The 18,865-nt window shown below is 35.5% G+C and overlaps 1 protein-coding gene across 4 annotated transcripts; it reads right to left on the bottom strand.

Annotated features, from left to right (window-relative positions):
* Positions 1 to 1,754: 1,754 nt before the first annotated feature.
* Positions 1,755 to 13,100, bottom strand: LOC115950575 (serine/arginine repetitive matrix protein 2). Of its 4 annotated transcripts, XM_031067773.1 has the most exons (9): positions 12,925 to 13,100; positions 12,089 to 12,798; positions 11,500 to 11,940; positions 10,779 to 11,298; positions 3,598 to 5,138; positions 2,948 to 3,492; positions 2,385 to 2,481; positions 1,960 to 2,131; positions 1,755 to 1,851 (listed from the first exon to the last, which is right to left on the bottom strand). In XM_031067773.1, the coding sequence occupies exons 2-6, from the start codon at positions 12,633 to 12,635 to the stop codon at positions 3,269 to 3,271; spliced, it is 3,273 nt and encodes a 1,090-aa protein (XP_030923633.1). In that variant the 5' UTR covers positions 12,636 to 12,798; positions 12,925 to 13,100; the 3' UTR covers positions 1,755 to 1,851; positions 1,960 to 2,131; positions 2,385 to 2,481; positions 2,948 to 3,268. The 4 variants fall into 4 exon arrangements, with proteins under 4 accessions (XP_030923633.1, XP_030923631.1, XP_030923634.1 ...); XM_031067771.1 differs by having other exon boundaries at positions 1,755 to 2,131; XM_031067774.1 differs by having other exon boundaries at positions 1,755 to 2,131; positions 2,385 to 2,476.
* Between the last annotated feature and the right edge of the window lie 5,765 nt (positions 13,101 to 18,865).

Raw genomic sequence — 18,865 nt, 5'->3', positions numbered from 1 at the left:
GTTTTACGAATTGAAAACCAGAAAAGAGAGAGAGAGAGAGAGAGAGCTTGAAGGGAAAGTGAACCCGAAGAGAGAGAGCTTGAACTTGGGACAATCTCATCGTCGCCACCTGAAGTTCGTCATCACCGCCATCATATGTGTGTCATCTCGTTCTCGTCGCCACCTAAAGCTCGTCCTCATCACCATCTAAATCGGAGCCTTGTCATCTCATTCTCCTCGCTACCGTCCTATAGCTCGTCTCTTCCACCTTTGTCAATCTCATCACCGCCGCCGACGCCCTCTAGATCGACCCACCCATGACCAATCTCATCATGCCAAAGCAAAGAGCTATAGTGCCACAGAAAGGAGTAAGAGAGCTAGAGGAAGATGAGAATAAATTTGATCATGGGAAAGTTGATACCAAGGAAGATATTGGCGTTCTTGCAATGGAGATCACAAAGGAGCAAGCTGAGCATAAAATTAATCTTGGAAAAACCAAGATGAAGGAAGACATTGATGTTACTACCATAGATCAATCTAAGAAAGGTTTCAAGTTAGATATTCCTTTGGTTATTGATTTCATCATTCCAAATGAATTTAATGATATGATGCAAAAGAAAATTTCTTTTTTCTTGGTGCTTCCACATGTGATCGAAGAGTTGGTGCAAGTTTCAAGTTTGAAGATCCTTATACTTCAACACTTTAAAACTCGAGGTCTAGTTTCTTCCAACCGAAGGAGTATGATAGAGTCATGGAAGATTAATATGCTATTACTTTGCAAATTCGCCTATTCAAGAATTATTTTATTGGATTCTCATGTGACTTCCTATTGAAGTGAAAGTAATGCCCTTTTAATGGTCAAAATCGGAGTCTTTTAGGGTTAAAACAGTTTTTAATTTGGGTTTTGATTTAATTAGTAGTCAGTTTGATATTGAGGGGCAAATTTGTAATTTCCACAATTCTAACAAATTAAGGGTTTTTTGGTAATTTTGTTAAGTCTAGAATCTTCTAGGGTTTTAAGTATCTTAGGTTTATTTACTTTGGGTCCAAGTTAGTATTTATTAGGTTTTATTAGTAGTCCTAATACTAGTAGGAATCATATTACTACAAGTACAAGTAAGAATCTTTTTTTTTGATAGTCTTTATACATATATTGTGCTCAATGTATTCAAAGAAGCAAAATAAGTTGATTAATAAAATTGAGTGTTTTGAGCAATAGGCACGTTGGCTTTTGTTGTTTTTTTCTCTCTCTTTTCTTTATTTTCTCCTTTCTTTCTAGGGTTACTGTTCACAATACTGTTCACGATCCCCTACACAGCCCTAGCTTCTCTCTAATGCTTCTTCTTTCCTACCCTAAACCCACCACAACTAAAAGTAGACAAATCCCTAATTTGGCCTGCATCACAAAACGAAGAGGAGGCCAACAGAAAAATGACAGGTTTCAGACACTAACTAATCAAGCAAAAATTAGTTCCAATTGTCCTTAAGAGTTGGGGGAAAAAAAAAAAAAAAAAAACCACCCTTTGTATGTCTCCAGCATTTCTCACTAGCGCTATTTTTCATGGGGCAAGTTGACAAAATCTGTAAATAGACATGGCAGAAATGCATTCACTCGCAAAGAGACATGAAGACACTAAAGATAAAATCCACTCCTGCCCCAGCCCGCCACCCAGCCTCTTTGGCATCCCTCCCTCCCCCACCCCTAAGTCCAGAAAAAGTCAAAATGCTGATAAGACTATAATAAAGTTTAGGCTCTAAACAAGCAAATGCATAAATAAATAAGCAATAGAGCCAAATACTATTTCAGGTAAGTTCCATAATATAAGATCAAGATCGAGTACAAAATTCCAGTGATCTACCCAGATTGAGTCACTGCAGGGCACAGTTAAAAATACCCTAAGGAGTAACCAAATGTGCAAACTTAAATGAAAACTTCTATAAAGAAAATGAACTCAACCCAACAGTTGCTTGGAATATTACCTGATATAAATCAATATTTGGATTTCACCAAAAGTTTTAGCAAGGACTGTAAAGTGAGTCAGGCAATCTGCTCATACACAACACTGGAATTTTGATGCAATTCATCCCAGCAACATCTGGTTTCACACTTTCACTTGACCTTAAGGGTACCCTTACCTAACCAAAACAATTTCTTGGGAAGGGAAGCAAGAATAAGAAAAGGGAAAAAAAAAAAAAAGTATAAAAAAGGAAGAAAAATGGGGGAAGGAGTAAGACGCCAGGTTTATAACATATTGCTAAAAAATATTGACAAACATTATCAGGAGAAAACATGTTTATTCCATACTGCATTAACCAACACTCTCAACAACTTTCAGAACTTGGATGGAAGATTAAGGACAGAAGCTTGCCACCATAAACAAACAAAATCTGTGATGACTGCATACCTCAATTTATATCAGAGAAAATCAATCCTGCCAAATTGAATGTCAGAAAGCTCCAATGAAAATCACCATGATACCTGCATGTGCTGGGGATACTATCCTAACCCACAAAAAGAGGGGGAAAAAAGGAAAACAAAAAAAAAAAAAAAAAAAAAAAAAAAAAAAAAAAGATTTCTGAATGATTACAGTCCCACTACAAGAAATTTATACGAAAGTGGAATCTATTATATCATCCACATCAACCAGTAAGTTCTCAAAATTTTTTTTTTTTTTAAAGAGTCAACAAATAGAAATTGCAAAAGAAAATGCAGGCCTAAGAGATAGATTTGACTAAAAGGAATGAGTTTAGAAAGAGACCAATAAAAACATGTTTAAGAACTTAAATCACATAGCGATAAAATTCTTTACCTAACCTATATTTTAAAATTTCATTAGTGTTCAGATTCGGTATTTCTTGATAAGAAAAATTATATACATCCTAAAAGGTGCAGAGTGAATAATCCTTTAAATAAACATTTTAATCAAGAAATTCACTATGCAATAATAGAAATAATAGTCCAACATACATCAAGCAGTAAAAGAAGCTCGCTACAAACATGCATGGCCGATTGTGGTTGAAAGCATGAAACTTCTTCAAATACTTAAACCACAGGAAGACCAGCTTCAAGACTATAGTCCCGGTCAATTCCATAAGGACCTGCAAAGAAATAAACAAACACAAAGCATATTTGTGAAGAGCAAACAACCGCCAGAAAATTCCGAGCACCAAAAGTAACATTAAGCAATCTTTCATGGAAACCAGACTGAGCCCTTTTCGGAGAAATTGCACCCATCACTCAGCACGAAAAATCTTGGAAAACAGCAACCCCATGGTCCACGATATACTTCTAGCATTGGTTTATATCTTCTATACTGAAGTCACCAGGAAACATATCCGCCTCGGGTGAGATAGAGCTTCTCGGTTGAGCCTTCAGCATTGGGGAAATTGAAGACCTATCTCTAATCACAAACTCCGATTCATCATTAATGCAATCCACGCGCTGGTTTGATCCAGTTCTGTCACTATTATCCACTTTGGCTGACTTCTCACAATTATCTCGATCTTCCATTCCTGTAAACCAGGGGAGGGAAAAAAAAAGGATATAGAGCTACTTTCAGCATCATTAACACTGAAAAATCAATTATTGTTTAGGTTTATAGCAATTACTAGCTGTACCTAGCTCTATATGCTCAGTTAAAGATGCTTCATGTTCCCTTAGCTCCTCTTCAACCAAGGAGATTCTACAACTTGGTAAAAATGAACCTCCTCCTTCGCTGTTAACATTTGTCAAATATGCCTTTTTTGGATCCTGGTCATATTCAATTGCCATATTTTCCACCACCAATTCCTTTGAGTTACAATCCTCAGGTTCTGAAATAAACATCCCATTATCATTCATGCTCATCAAATCCTTCAAAGTGGAATCTGCTTCCTCTTTCACATCTTCTTGATGCTTTGATATTTCATAACTGTTTTCATCCCTCCCATCATTGGAATTAAGTTTCCCTTCAGCAAATTCTGACCTAGATAGGCTTACATGATTTGATTCATTTTCCTCCATACTTGTCGGTGACAAACTACTGCCTCTACAATGCTTATGTTCTGCAGATATTGAACTGGACAGTGATTTCTCATGAAGTTTCGATTTTTCAGCTCTACTTCCCCCTATTCTATTATAGGAGTGATGCTTCCCTTCAGCAGAATTTGACCTAGAGCGCCTTCTGTGTTTAGATTTACCAGGGGATGACCTGCTTCCTCTATGGTGCTTAGCTTCCACAGACACTGACCTTGACCGTCTTCTGTCACGATGCTTTGATTTTCTGTCCCTGCTTTCATCCACTTTTTCCTTGAAGTATCGCTTACCTTCCACGGACCTTGATCTGGACTGCCTTCTATCACGATGTTTAGACTTCTCATCTCTTGTTTCATCTACTTTCCTATCAGAGTGATGCTTCCCTTCCAAAGACTTTGACCTGGACCGCCTTCTGTCACGATGTTTTGGTTTATCTTCTCTAGATTTGTCTAATTTCTCATTGGCATGGTGCTTTCCTTCTAAAGACTTTGACCTGGACCGCCTTCTATGTTTGGATTTATTTTCATCCATACCTCTTGGGGTTGACCTGCTGCTCCTATGAAGTTTATCTTCTCTAGATAAGGACCTGGAACGCCTTCGATCATGAAACTTAGATTTTTCATCTCGAGACTCCTCTGTTTTCTCACCAGACAGATGCTTACCATCAACAGATTTTGACCTAGAGCGTCTTCTGTGTTTTGACTTGTTTTCATCAGCAATTTTTGGAGATGACCTACGTACTCTCTGATGAGTTGGTGATCTTGAACGAACACGAGATGATTTCCTTGCTCTATATGGTGAACTTTCTCGGTGACGTTTTGGTGAGACTGAATCAGCTCGGTATGATTTTCTTGTTAGAGGGCTTGCACTCCTGCTCTTATGTCTTCTTGAAGCAGATAAATGATGATCATGTGATCTTTCTGAATCTCGCCTTCTAGTTCTGTCACTGCCATCCCGAATGTCTCGATATGACCACCATTCATTGTCATAGCCAGACTGATGGTGAGATCTCAATGGTGATCTAGATCTACGATCCCTAGGGTGGCGGGATGGAGGTGAGTAAGAACGAGACCTCCGCTTTCGACGATAAATGACTGGTGATCTAGACTTTGACCTTGACCTCGCACGAGTAGTGGATGGCGATCTGTAAATTAGAGTAATATAAATAAACAACTTTCTAAGAATCAAAATCTCGAAAAATAAATAAATAAATAAAAGATGCCCTTAGAATTAAATAGAACAATATAAAATTGTATCACAATTATCTTTCAATCCTAACTCTATAACTGTATCAAAGTAATCAACATCTTACGCCAAAAATTTTTTATCTTCTTCCAATTTTCTACACTTTAACCAATTCAATCAATAGCCAGACCTCATTTAAGATGATGACCCTTATTAGAACTATACTTCTTTTTTAATAATATAAGTTTTAAAGGAAGAAAGCCTACGATAGGCTCTACCAGATATATCTCCATCATAATCTTAGAAACTTAGGACAAGTACAAGAAAAGTTTAGCTCAAAGAAGCCATGACATTTAAAATAACAATACAATCCTAGATCAAGTACACAAATATTCAGAGGAATATTAATACTATTAATAAGACCACCGATAATAACCACTTCTTAATCATCTTCATTTTGAATCTTACGCATTCCTTGATCACAGTTCACCAGCCTCTATTAGAACCTCTCTTAAAGCCATAGTCTCTGTCATAAGCACAAAGAAATTCCATCTACAACCCTAACCCATCACTCCCTTATTTAGTGTCCAAACTCCCATTGAAGGACCAATTCCTCCCCATTACAGCACCATAAAACTTAAATTTCCTGCTAAATCAATTTGATACCTTTCTAGTTTCCTGCATAATTACAAACTATAAATGCATGTCTTTCCTAACCTTTCACCGTAACCTCTGAAATCCCAAAATTCCTGCAATGCAAATTTTGTTTACCTTTCCACTATTAATCCTTTACTGTTACCATCCCCAACTAAGTATATAACGCTAAAGCCTCTATCTTTCATCCTTCAAACAAAAGACTAAAATCTTTCTTTTTTTTGGCAAAATACAATTCACACCCTATAAGTTTGGTGAATTGTCAATCAAGTCCACTAAGTTTAAATTTTGTCATTTTAGTTCGCTAACTTTGACAAAGTGATCATTTTAGTCTTTCCGTCATTTGCCATTTGAAAACACCGTTAACTCTCTTAAAATAAAGCTGTCATGTTTCTAACATTAAAAAATTATTTAAAGATTATGTTATTCATTTAATTAAACCAAAAAAAAAAAAAAAAAAGTTTCAGACTCCCCCCCCCCCCCCCCCAACCACCATGAATGAAGAGGGTCGGAATTTCACAAGCATCACCACAAACAAATAGCCTTCAATATTCATTCTACACTTCAAAACTTCTAAAGCATCCCATTGTCATCTTCCTTCCTAATTTTTACAAATAAATCTGATCCACTCCACCACCCTTCTTCACCTGGGAACCAATAGATCATAGGATTAAAGAGATGGTTGGGCTTCAAAGCCTGACTGATTAAGATTCCACCAACCCCAACCTAATCATTTCAAGAGAACCAGCTCTAGTTTCTTTCCAGTGACTATATGCTTCTTTAATTGTCCTCATAATTGCAACACAGCACTTCACAACACTTCTCTTTGCTGTTGTGTTTTGTCCAAGAAGATTTGATCCTGATGGAATCTGAGTTCCTTGGCATAGCAATTATAACAATTGTAAGCATCATTCTTTGATTAGGGATTCAGTGGCTTGACTGAATTTGGGTTTTGGAGGTTTGGCCAAGATCTACGGGCAGCTAGGCTGTGTCGGCTATGCATTTGTTCATATTTTGTTTTGGATTTTTGTGATTCGGTGGGTCGCTTGTAAGGGATTGCGGTTGCAGAATTTGTAGGAGAATGGGATCTAGATCTTTCTATGCATTTTCTTATCGATTTGGGAAGATCGCAAATAGGTTGACCCGTGGTTCTCAATTTGGATTTGTTACCTTGGTGCATTTTGCCATTCATTCATGTTGGGGAGGGTTTGAGATTTTTTATTTATTTAAATAAATGATTAAAATAAAATCTAACCAATTTTTAAAGTTACAAACGTGAAACAATGTCATTTTAAGCAAATTACCAACAGTTTTCAAATGGCAGTGGGCAGAAGGACTAAAATGACCACGTTGTCAAAGTTAATGAACTAAAATGACAATTAAACTTAATGGATTGAAACACACTGTTGGTAAATGTTGGTAAAAGTGTGAGGCATGCTTAAGCACGAGCCTAGGCCATTATAATCAAAGTTAAGCCGGGCGCTTGCCTAGGTGCTCATGCGAGGTGAGGAGCCACTAAGGTAGTGGCGCCTTCATGGCTCTAAGGTGAGGTGCCTTTAGTGAGGTGCTTGCCTTTGGAGCCTAGGCAAGTAAGGCAACACCTTAAGCCATGAAAAATATGCTAAGGCGAGAGCCTCGGTTCTCTTTTTTTTTAGGCTAAAATGCAAAGTCCACCCTCTAAGTTTGACAAAAATTCATTTCAGTCTACTAATTTTACTTTTGTTCAATTAAGTCCTCTAAGTTTCAAAGTTATTCAGTTCGGGCCTTTTGTCCAATTTTGTTAGAAAAATTGCCATTAAGTGTGCATTTGGCTACCAGTTAAAGAGCCAGCTTATTTTACTATTCAGCTTATTTTTATTACTATTCATAGATCCCACTGTACTTTTTGGTACTATTTATAGGTCTCACTATACTATTTCAGTTAACTTTTACCTTTATTTACAGTACTTTCAGCAAAAAATTTTCAGTTTCATTAAAATAAGCGAATCTCAAACAGATCCTAAATATGCAATTAACAAATGAAAAAAAGGTTTTTTGAAAAAATTCTCACACAAAAAAGTGTAAATAATTTTTTTTTTAAGGGAAATTTTTTAACAAAATTGGATAGAAGGCCTGAATCAAATAATTGAAACTTGGAGGACTCAATTGAATGAAAGTAAAGTTAAAGGACTAAAATGAATTTCGGCCAAACTTAGAAGGTGCAATTTGCATTTTAGCCTTCTTTTAATTTTAAATTTTTTATAGAGGTTTGTTGCAATTGTAAAACCTATTATTAGATTATTAATTTAAAAAGACATGTTATAAAACCTATTGTTAGTTAAATTAATTTACAAAAGTTTGTTGTAAAACTTATTATTAGATTAATTAATTTTATATAGAAGCTTGTTGGAAAACCTATTGCTAGAATAACTAATAGAGCCTAAACCATGTTAAACGTATTTTGAATTAATTTGATAGACCTAACTTCTTCATACAACACATTGAAAAACACTTCATTATGATATTTCAATACACTAGTTACATGTGATTTAAGTTCTATAGGTATAATAAATATATTTGGAACTTGGCTAGCGCCTTTTTTTGGCCTTAGGCCTCGGGTGAGACAAGGCCTTGGTGCCTTATGGTCGCCTTTCACCTTTGACTACCTTGGCCTAGGCACAAAGCAGAAGTGATTGAAGTGAAGTGCACATTTCTTAGAAAAATGTAATAAATTTAAAAATAATTATTAATGGCAATACAATAATCAAGAAATCAAAAAATCATATAAGTTAAAATATAACATTTTATATCATTCTCTTGATCACTTATTTACTTAATCAGTAATAATCAATATATATCTACATGCACAGTTCATTAAATGTTCAACATCAACTACTATTTTTTTTTTTTTATGAATAACAACTTTATTAGAGAGCAAACCATACAGAACAACAAACTTCCTTCCTAATAACATCACCAAAACAGGAAGGGCAAATACCTAGCACAAAAGAACCACAATTTTAAAATTAGGGAAAATTACAATTTACCCACATGTGGTTTGGCCGAAATTTAAGTTGCCTACCTGTGATTTGAATTTTGACACTTTACCCACCTGAGGTTAGCTCAATTAGATTTCTATAACTCACCTTTGTTAAAAACAAAGCTAAACATATAATTTTGCTCCACTTTTACGTCTTTCTCCTCCAAAAACACAAAAAACATAAAAATACAAGATCAAATAAGATCAAAAACCATCCATTGGAATACTTGCATCATGGAATTTCAAATCACAGGTAAGCAACTTAAATTTTGGTCAAACCTCAAGTGGGTAAAGTGTCAAATTTTAAACAACAGATAAGCAACTTAAATTTCAGCTAAACCACATGTGGGTAAGTTGTAATTTGCCCTTAAAATTAGGAGACCATTTCGCTAAAGTGTGGGTGGTAGCTAAGTTAGCTTGCCTAGGAACCCAACATTAACTACTAAAGTAACTAAATATTAAATAATTATCACAAATAGATTAAATCATACATTTTTTTTCCATGAATAAATTTCGGAACACAACAATCTTGGTACCAAGCAGAAAAGTCAAGGGTATAGGTAAAGGTGGAAGGGGTGGGCTTAAGTGTATGGTAAAATACCATAAAATTGACTTTTATATACCAAATCAACAGTCTATTTCAATAATATTAAGATCAGATGGCTAAAATTCATATTTGGTTCATTTTTTAAAAAGCACAAAAAGCAAGCTTTGAGCTTATTGAAAAAAGCTCCAAAAAGAAAAGCTCGCTTTATGCCTGCTTCTTCAAATGCGCCTCACTTTAGATGTGAAAAGTGAGGGGGCTTTGGCACTTTGCACTTCCCACTCAAGTGGTTTCAATAAAATTTTTGTTATTTATAAATAAATAAATAAAAAGAGGTTTGGGCATTGTCATTTCAGCAATGCTGGTAAAAGTGCTGGGACTTTGGCAGCACTTTGCACATCCTGCTCAAGCACGCTTTTACCAGCATTGCTGAAATGACAATTCACCAAACCTTTTTTTTTTTTTTTTTAATAACAAAATTTTTATTGAAATCAAAGCAAACCCAAAGGACATTGGGAATGTACTATGGGGGCAATACAATAAAGATCTCACATACAATTCACCAAACTTATAGGGCATAAATTTTTTTCAACAATAGCCTCCCCACATCAGTATCATAGATAATAAGTTTAGGATTGAAGCAATACATAATATATCAGTCCAATTCTTGAACCCATGCTCAACCCATTTGCCAAAGAAACTTGATTTATCAACCCCAACCCAGACACAAACAGAATAGATTAATGGAATTAGAAAGACAGTTGAATTTGTCACTGGCTGGCAGGTTGGACCAGAAATAGCCACCATATATTAAGGCCATAAATACGGTTTTACTTGCATTAATAAGAAAATATCATAATAAACTTGAATAAAGAAACAGTTTCACAAGCAAACCTAGTTGAAACTAAAGACATTTCCAATTAAAATACAAGCTCATAAGGAAGATAAATAAAAGCATAACTGAAATCATCAATTTCAACCAAACGAATTCGTTAAAAGATGGTTTTCTCTATATTTCCACCAGAAACTAAATGCCAATTTCAGGAATATCATATCTGAAATCTAAATTCAGCAATATTGTGTACTAGATCTAAAGAAACCCATCCCAATATACGAGCAAATTCTAGCCAACCTAGCTTTCCTACTCTCTTTTTTTGGTTTAATAAACCTCACTTTCCTACTCACTCATCCAAAAGTGCAAATCCAACCCCCCCCCCCCCAAAAAAAACCCTACAAAAGCAAAAAAGTAGACTTTGGTGAAAACTTTGCATCATGACAAACAGATGTTTAACGTGTCCAGCATAATGCCTTTCCAAGTTTGACAATTCAAGCTTAAATATAATCAGTAATATTCTTAAAGAAATTTGGAAAATGTAATGCACCTTGATTTTTGTTTCACTTCATTCTCTTCATTTCCAACTCCGTCAGCTTTTAATTTCTTACTTATTTCAGCAGCTCTCGCTGCAGCTAACTCTGTTGCCGACTTCATTGTTGCAGCTCGATTTGCTGCCTGTTGTGCAGTCATAGTTTGTTGCATAAGCAAAGCCTGCTGGAATTGCATCTGCTGCATGGCAACAGCTTGCTGCATCATCAGTGGAAGAGAAGAGGAAGCCAGTGGAGAATTCAAAAGAGCTGGTTTTTGTGGAAGAGATTTTGCCATTTCAACATTCAAAGGGCGACCTCCAACATCCATATTATTCAATGCCAAAGCCGCAGTTGCTTCTTCAGGTTTTAAATACTCTATGTAAGCAAAATGTTTTGAATCAGTGATGGTACATTCAACAACTGTGCCATAAAAGCTGAAAAGTTGTTTGAGCTGTTCCACTGTAAGAAGTGGACTAAGGTTGCTAACTTGAAGTGTTTTCTTCAGTGCATCAGACTTCCCAGCTTTATCAGGTGAACCTGACAAGGAAAGAAACATTCAGTGGTAAAAAGGTGAGGAAGAATAACAATAACAAAAATAATTATGCAATTAGGAAAGCCACAAACAGGAGCACCCACATTCTCAAACAAGGGTAAACCAGAAGCAGCATGAGATGAAAGAAACTAGCAAACATTAAACCATATGGTATACAAAAGAGAATGTAACAAAAGATGAAATACCAGATGATTCTTTTGCCGACTGAGCTTGTGCTTGCACCTGAGCTGCATGGGCTTGTAGGGCTTGGGCAGCAACAATTGCCTGAGCAGCAGCCATTGCAGCTGCAGAGGGTGCCATAGGAACTTGACTGACCGTCCCCATCGAGGTTGTTGCAGCTAATGCAGTCATTAGCAAATTGTGAGGCGGGTGGTTCAACTTACAATCAGTTTTGGCACAACGACCATTAAGGTATTCTCGACAAACTTCCCCAAGAGATGCACCGATTCCAGGCAAAATAGCGCCTCCTGAGGCACCAGGAACAATGCCTGGAATCATTCCCAATAATCCTGGGAACGCCCCTGAAACAGACCCTGAATAGTTTGGCATATTGGGCATGGTTTGGTTAACTAGATTTGGAAATGTGGATGCAGGAGCCAAACCCAGCAGTCCTCCACTACTGGTACCTGTATGATAACAAATCAATGTCTTAAAATTAGCCATGTAGGGGTTGACTTGTAAATAAATCTATATGTTCACTGAAGTGAGGTTATGCTTAATTAAAAGAGAAAATATTCACATATCTAAATTAAAAATGATGATGATGATAATTACCTGCACTGAAAAAGACCGGGAAGGGGCTACCCATGATGGGTTTCCCATTGCACTCAATAGTAACCATATAATTCCCTCTTTTGGGGACAACATAAGTAACTGTGTAGGTGCCGTCGCCCATATCCTTGACAATCCCTTCTTGCTCCGATCCTCCAACACCAACCCCTGGTGACACCTTCACCTTAATCTGTGCTCCCCCATTGGCCACCTTCCTCCCATCAGCATCTTTGGTGACCACCATAAACGAAGAGGATGCACACGCCGTGCCACCTGCTATGCCAGCCCCAGCGGCTGTGCACTTGGACGGGTCAACGGGGCCAATCGGTTTGTTTGCCAAATCCTCCTCATCGTCCTCACCTTCTTCATCGGATTCACTATCATCAGCCGATAAAGCTGGTTTCTTTTCATGATTTTTGTCAACATCTTTGAAAGTGGCTTCAAAGGCAGCTTTTGCAGCAGCGGCTTTCTCAGCCTCACTCTTCAACTTCGCCTCTTCCGCTTGCTTCATCCATATAGGCTTAGCAAGGGCAGAGTTTCGATCCGCCATTAATTAATTAATTAAACCCTACTTTCCACAAACTAACTACCGAGACTCACTCACACAAAGCAGCCTTAAGAAGATGCTTCAATACCAAAACCCTAATATAAAATCAATCAAGCAAAGCCTCCATTGATACCGTTGTTCGAATCAGAGAAAGCACTTGAGAACCCTAATTTCAGTAAAGCAAAGCAATAACAAATATGAAAAGGAAATTCTCAAAATCAAAGCACGAACGAAAAATCAGAAGTCCCAGTAGATGGAGCAAGAAAAACAAAAACAAAAAATTGGAGCTGACCTGCTGGAACTGGAAGAGGGAGAGAATCAGAATCAGAATAAGATGCGAAGAAAGGTAGGTAAGAATAATGGTAAGGCGATTGGGCTGGGCTATATAGAGGAGTGGAGGCGTTCTTGGTTCTAGGTTATATACGGTTTTGGGACCGTGTTTTCTTTTCGTGGATTTTTTAGAAAATGGGATGTTTGCAAACATGTTAAACAACTCTTTTCAGTTTTTAAACAATAATATATGTATTTTTATTTATTTTTTCACATGAACATATTTTTAAAATATTAAAAACTATTGTTTAAACGCACATTTCAAATAAGTTAATTTGTCAAAAATGTTTTCTATAAAATTATATAATTTTCTTATGTTTTTTTCTCAAAAAAAAATTTCTTATGTTTTGCACTTATTTTAAATGAGTTAAAAAATAATTTATTAACTTTCCTTATTTAACTTATTATAAAATAAAGTTGTTTTCTAAAAATAATTAGTAGAAAACTATCTTTAAAAATAACTTTACTTTTTATGTTAACCAAATATGTTTTCATTTAACTCATTTTTTGTAATGCTACCAAACACTAGAAAATACGGAAAACTATTTTTATATAAAGTTTTCCTCTGAAACAAACAAAGCGTTAATGACTTCCTGACTCTACCCAATACCATAAATACCGTTTTGGTTATATTGAACCCTTCGGTTGACCTCTAATAATGTGCCACGTAACCTTTGCTGCTTTCACAATTTTTTACCTAAACAATTTTTTTAATTAATTATAAAAAATAAAAAATAAAAAATAAAAAAAAATAACTCTCTCCAAAAACAATTAGACTTTAAAAACATTCGACTTGTCTTTCGACTTCAAACGTAGTCTGCCTCTCAAAACATTACTCTTTATCCTGAAGGAAGTCCTGTTCTTGGGTACTTAGCTCTAGCATTCGGACACTATGGCCCCCCAATTATTCATCATGTGCATAAGACAAAGGCAATTGCTAAATCTAGGATTGTTTTCTCATTGTTAAATATTGACATTAAGCTCTCTGCTAAAAGGTTAATGTTTACTTTGATGGGGTTGCAAAATATTTTAATGCTCCTATAAGGCTTGCTTTTTATTCTTCAGAAATAAGTTTATAACCGCATGTGCAGTTCTTTTACACTTGCAGTTTCATGGTGAGTTATTCAATCTGTTCTATTTTTTCAATGTTTCTTGAAGTTCATGTTAGTTGAAAATTGGATTCTTATTGCTTTTAATTGTTTTGCCGACAAGGAGTTGGCATTCTATTATCTGGGTTATTTGGAACTGTAAATTGATCTTTTATATTTGTGTAAGATTCGTAATAGAGAACAACTATCCTACAATTAATTGCTTTTAAATTTGATGATTTTTCTACACAAACCTGATGAGCTATTTTGTTCATTGTAACTAATCTTAACTCAATTATGTTTAAAATCCTAAGTTCCTTGATGTGTGGCTCTAGCAACCTTTCATATGAAAGTCCATAAACTTTGAAATTTTTAATTAATAACATAAATCAAATTTATTTTTATGTCCTTCCCATTCTTCTCTCTCATTTTAGATAATTTTTTTTCTTGGAGTATGATCATAATCTGTATGGCAGATTGCTTGTAGCCTTGCATTGTTGTTGACTACAAGTATTCTTTACATAGGCTACCAATGGACTCTAATTAGTACCTTCGCGTATTATATGAGGTTGGTTTCTTTTGAATCCTCTCCCTCCCTCTTTTTTGTGCCATTGCAAACTTTTTTTAATTTATAAATAATGATTTTTGTTTGGTTACTAAGAAAGTGTAGCAATAGAATACATTTGAATGGTTTTTGGTTTTTATTTAGATTGGTTAGGATATGGGCATCTTCTTTAAATAGCTATTTGGGCTCCCCCCACCCAAAAAAAAATAAAAGGTTTTATATGGTTGCTGAAGGAAACCAAGGAATGTAGTGGCTAAAGTTAATCTTTCAAATTAGAATCTCAAATAAATTACATTGTTGGCTATCTTGGTGCTAAGAAACAACAAATTTGAAAGTCTTTCTTGGATGTCACGAAAGAGGTGAAGAAAGAGAAGAAATATTTAAATTTTTATGACATTATTATATTGTATGCATGAGATCTCTTTTGTCATTCTTTCAAAGTTTTACACTATACTACTAAAATATGTGGTGATTATTGACAACATCATTGGCATTGGGAAAACACCAATTTGACTTTGAAAATATATAACAAACTCTTGGAGGAAAAAACACCATTGTCTAATCCTTTAAGCAATTTAGATTCTAATTTAAAAGTGGTTTGCATATTCCAGTCATTTTGAAAGGGTGTAGGTGATTTTGCTTTAAATTACTAGGACAGTTATTATAATTGAAGGGGTTGTTGATATTTCCTAGAAGTATGAAAGGTTTGGTTTATCATTGATAAAAGGTAGATAACTCTATTAAATTATGATCCTACGTTCATGGAGGAAATGAGAACAAGAAGACAAACATCTCATGTTTGGTTGGTAAGGCTAAGGTTCTTGCTTTGTTTCTAGCTTAACCATTGTTGCTTTAATAAAATCATCTTCTATTAGTGATGAGTTTCACACACACAGTTGCAGAACCAGTTCAGGACTATAAGGTGTTAATGTTCACTAACACAATGACAAAACAATAAACCATAGAAATATGGACTACTATGCAAATGGACAAATGTCTATGTACAATGTGTTAAGTGTTTGGCTAATTAGAAAAATAGAAAGGAAAGAATAAGAAAACAGGGAAAGGAAAAGGAAAACAGAATTGCGAATTGCTAGTTACTTCGAGGGTAACTACCTCCAAGCAGAAAGAGAGAGGAAGAAAGACTGAATTAGACTAAGGAAGTTGATGTAATTCCATTCTTGCCCTTTCTCATAACATTCCACATCTTTATACAAGGCTAAAGTCTTCTCGCCAAAACTAACAACTAACTAACTAATAACAACCCAACTACTCTAACTAACAAAACTGTCACAACTAACTCACTCACAACTCACTTAACACAATCAATCACGCACACTTACAATGCTATTCAATTTGTTACACTATACAACAATTATGTCAAGGTCCTTAATATAATGACAGATGTGCTACAAAGTGTTCATAACCTAGTTTCTACCTTAGTTAGCTGCTCTCTTGATTGGGTTAGGCGATCTTGTAATGTTCCCACACATATTGTTGCAAAGGTAGCTTTAAATTCTATTTGTTCCTTTTGTTTTGGCCGTGATAATCTGCTAATGCCCCTAAGGCTTTCTTGTATGGAAAATTTTCCTACTGGTTCTTCCCTTTTTTAATGCTATTGAAGTTTATCAACCAAAAAAAAAAAAAATGTTTGACTTGCATTGATAATACTTGCTTTTTGTTGAGGACCAAAATGTGACAAGGAAGCTCATTCCATGAAAAGCAAGGAAAGACCATGCTCGTGAAGTTAAGAAGGACCATGAAGGCTCAAATGCCTAAAAAGAAGGAAAAAAGTAAAAAAGAAGAGGACCCAGACTTAGGCCACGAGCAAGATCTCCATCATCCAGGAAGCGTATCCTTTAAGGGAAAGCCTAGAAGATCTTGGGAAGGACGTGGACAGCTTAGAAGATCCCAAGAAGGATGTGAGCAACCCAGAAGATAGTACAAGCCACTCACATGTATCCTTGAAAGAATGAAAGATTCGTTAGATGTCCTATTGAAATCAAGAGGTAGAGAGAAGTGAAAGGGACAAGTGGTGTCCTCAGGTGCAATACTTGACGCAGGAACCAAGGGATTTCGATCAAGGTAAAGGACATGCAGCAAAGAGGAAAGGTGGTCAGGAGCCTTTTCGGTTACACCATTAGCAAGAGGGAATTTGTCCCATTTTTTGAAAAAGGCCAAACCAAGAATAGTCAACATCAAGGCCCTAGAATCTTGATGAGTCCTTTTAAAGTCTTGAGAAGAGGACCTTAACTAATACATGGGAAAGCCAAGGTGTATGTTTAGATTCTGTTAGGAATGCTATAAGCATATGAATAATAATTGTTGTATTGAGATTTAGTTAGTTAGTTACAATTCCAAGCATTTTAATCACATTTAGCACATATTGTAATTATTAATTCACATGGAGAATAATAGAACCAATAGGATGAGGCCATGTGGGCCAATAAGATTAGAGCTAGTCTCCTATATATATGATTGTAATTCAACATTAGATATCAGAAAAAACCAATTTCTTAGTGCATCTCTCTTTCTCTCTCCTCTCTTTCTTTCTCTATGGAGGGTAACTACCTCAAATTAAGTCAATTCCTCTACAATTCTCATCAATCCCCCTATAATTCCTATCCATCCTCATTAAGAACCACCGGATTCCTAACATTTTGATAGGCCACAAATGTATTGACCCCTTGTGATGAATTAACAAATTAATTAACCAAGTTAATTAATTAATTCAATTAGCATGCAACACGCATGATAGCACAAACAAATCATCAATTAGCTAAATGCAGCAGAAATTAAATTGACACGGTGATTTGTTTATGAATGAGGAAAACCTACACGGCAAAAACCCCACCGAGTGATTTTAAGGTCACCACTCCGGAGAATTCACTATTATCACAACAAGCGATTACAAGTAAAGAAATCCAAATACTTTATACCAATCTACAGTTGAACTCTTATCTCAATACCTAATTAGACTTGTTCTGTAGTGACAATCTCTCATTTTCAATGCACGGCTCCTAGTACGTGATTAACCAATTCGATATGCGAATCCCAATATGTGACTTACTCACCAACTTGAGAAAGATGTTGGCTAAAAAGTTATTCAGTTCATCACATGATAAAAATCACGAAACTCTTTGGTCACAAAACCCTACGATGTATAAACACAGCAACTTCTTCAAGAGAAAGATGAACTAGGGTTAATTCTATCTTCGGTCATAATTTGCATGAACACAACTTTGCTTCACACTCACGCAACCTTTTACGGCCCTTAAAATAATCCTTATATATGTTTAGGGTTGTGAGAAAAGAAAACTCAAATATATACACACGGATAGGATGAAAATTAGAACTGAATAAATAGCTTATCTGTCGAGCATCGGGCTTCAGCAGCTTTTAAAACTCGACAGATACTAACTGTCGAGTTTTAAAATCCAGCACTTCTTCACTTGTTTCTTGGACAGACTTGCATGGTTTTAACACTTATTCTTGAAACCTTGTTCCATGAAGTATTAAACACATCCTAGATCTACCTAATTACAAGTAAAGTGCGTTTTGTTAAAGGATTAGCTAATTCTAATTTGATATATGTTCCTAACATTAAATCACATATGTCCTAACAATCTCCCCATTTGGCAATCCGAGACAAAACCACAACAAACAAATGAACATATGAGAGAAGTCATAAATCACTCAACTCATATTCACTTGTTGAATACAATAAAATCTATCCTAACACTAACTCTTGAAAAACTTTGCAAGAAGAGAGTTTATGGCAAGAAGACTTTGACAACCTGTATTTCTAAAACACTTTAAAAAAAACTCATTACGGCATCTCAGCGTAAAACAGAAATAATAGATTGCATACAATATATAAGAATCATGTGCATAAAGAGAGAAGAGAAACAACAAATGTAAAGATAGGTGAAATAAAGTAATAACAACCTCAATATATATATATATATATATATATATCAACATAAGTACAAAGTTTGCTATCACTAAGTGGTCACAAGACTGATGTACAAAAATAATGTATCTAAAATAGAAAGAAAAGAAAATATACAAAAAGTCCTCACTACATCCCTCTTAAACACTCCCCCTATCACAAAAAAATCTCCTATCCTAGCCCTCCCATTATGTATATGAATACTCTCATATCAAAACTACTTCCCATTTTTGTCACGAGTGACAAAGGGTAAGTACATTAAGTAGATATCTCATCATCACTGGGCGAGCTAGCACCA

The sequence above is a fragment of the Quercus lobata genome, chromosome 6 (assembly GCF_001633185.2).
Source record: "Quercus lobata isolate SW786 chromosome 6, ValleyOak3.0 Primary Assembly, whole genome shotgun sequence".
Taxonomy (NCBI): domain Eukaryota; kingdom Viridiplantae; phylum Streptophyta; class Magnoliopsida; order Fagales; family Fagaceae; genus Quercus; species Quercus lobata.
Note: the sequence above shows the minus strand (reverse complement) of the source record. Positions and strands in the feature narration are given on the sequence as shown.

Excerpts from the sequence above, each read along its gene's own strand:
- LOC115950575 (XM_031067772.1), bottom strand. The coding sequence starts at position 12,635 with ATGGCGGATCGAAACTCTGCCCTTGCTAAGCCTATATGGATGAAGCAA. Across the intron at positions 11,941-12,088 it reads CCCGGTCTTTTTCAGTGCAG|GTACCAGTAGTGGAGGACTG; the intron begins GTAATTATCATC and ends GTTATCATACAG. Across the intron at positions 11,299-11,499 it reads GTCGGCAAAAGAATCATCTG|GTTCACCTGATAAAGCTGGG; the intron begins GTATTTCATCTT and ends TTTCCTTGTCAG.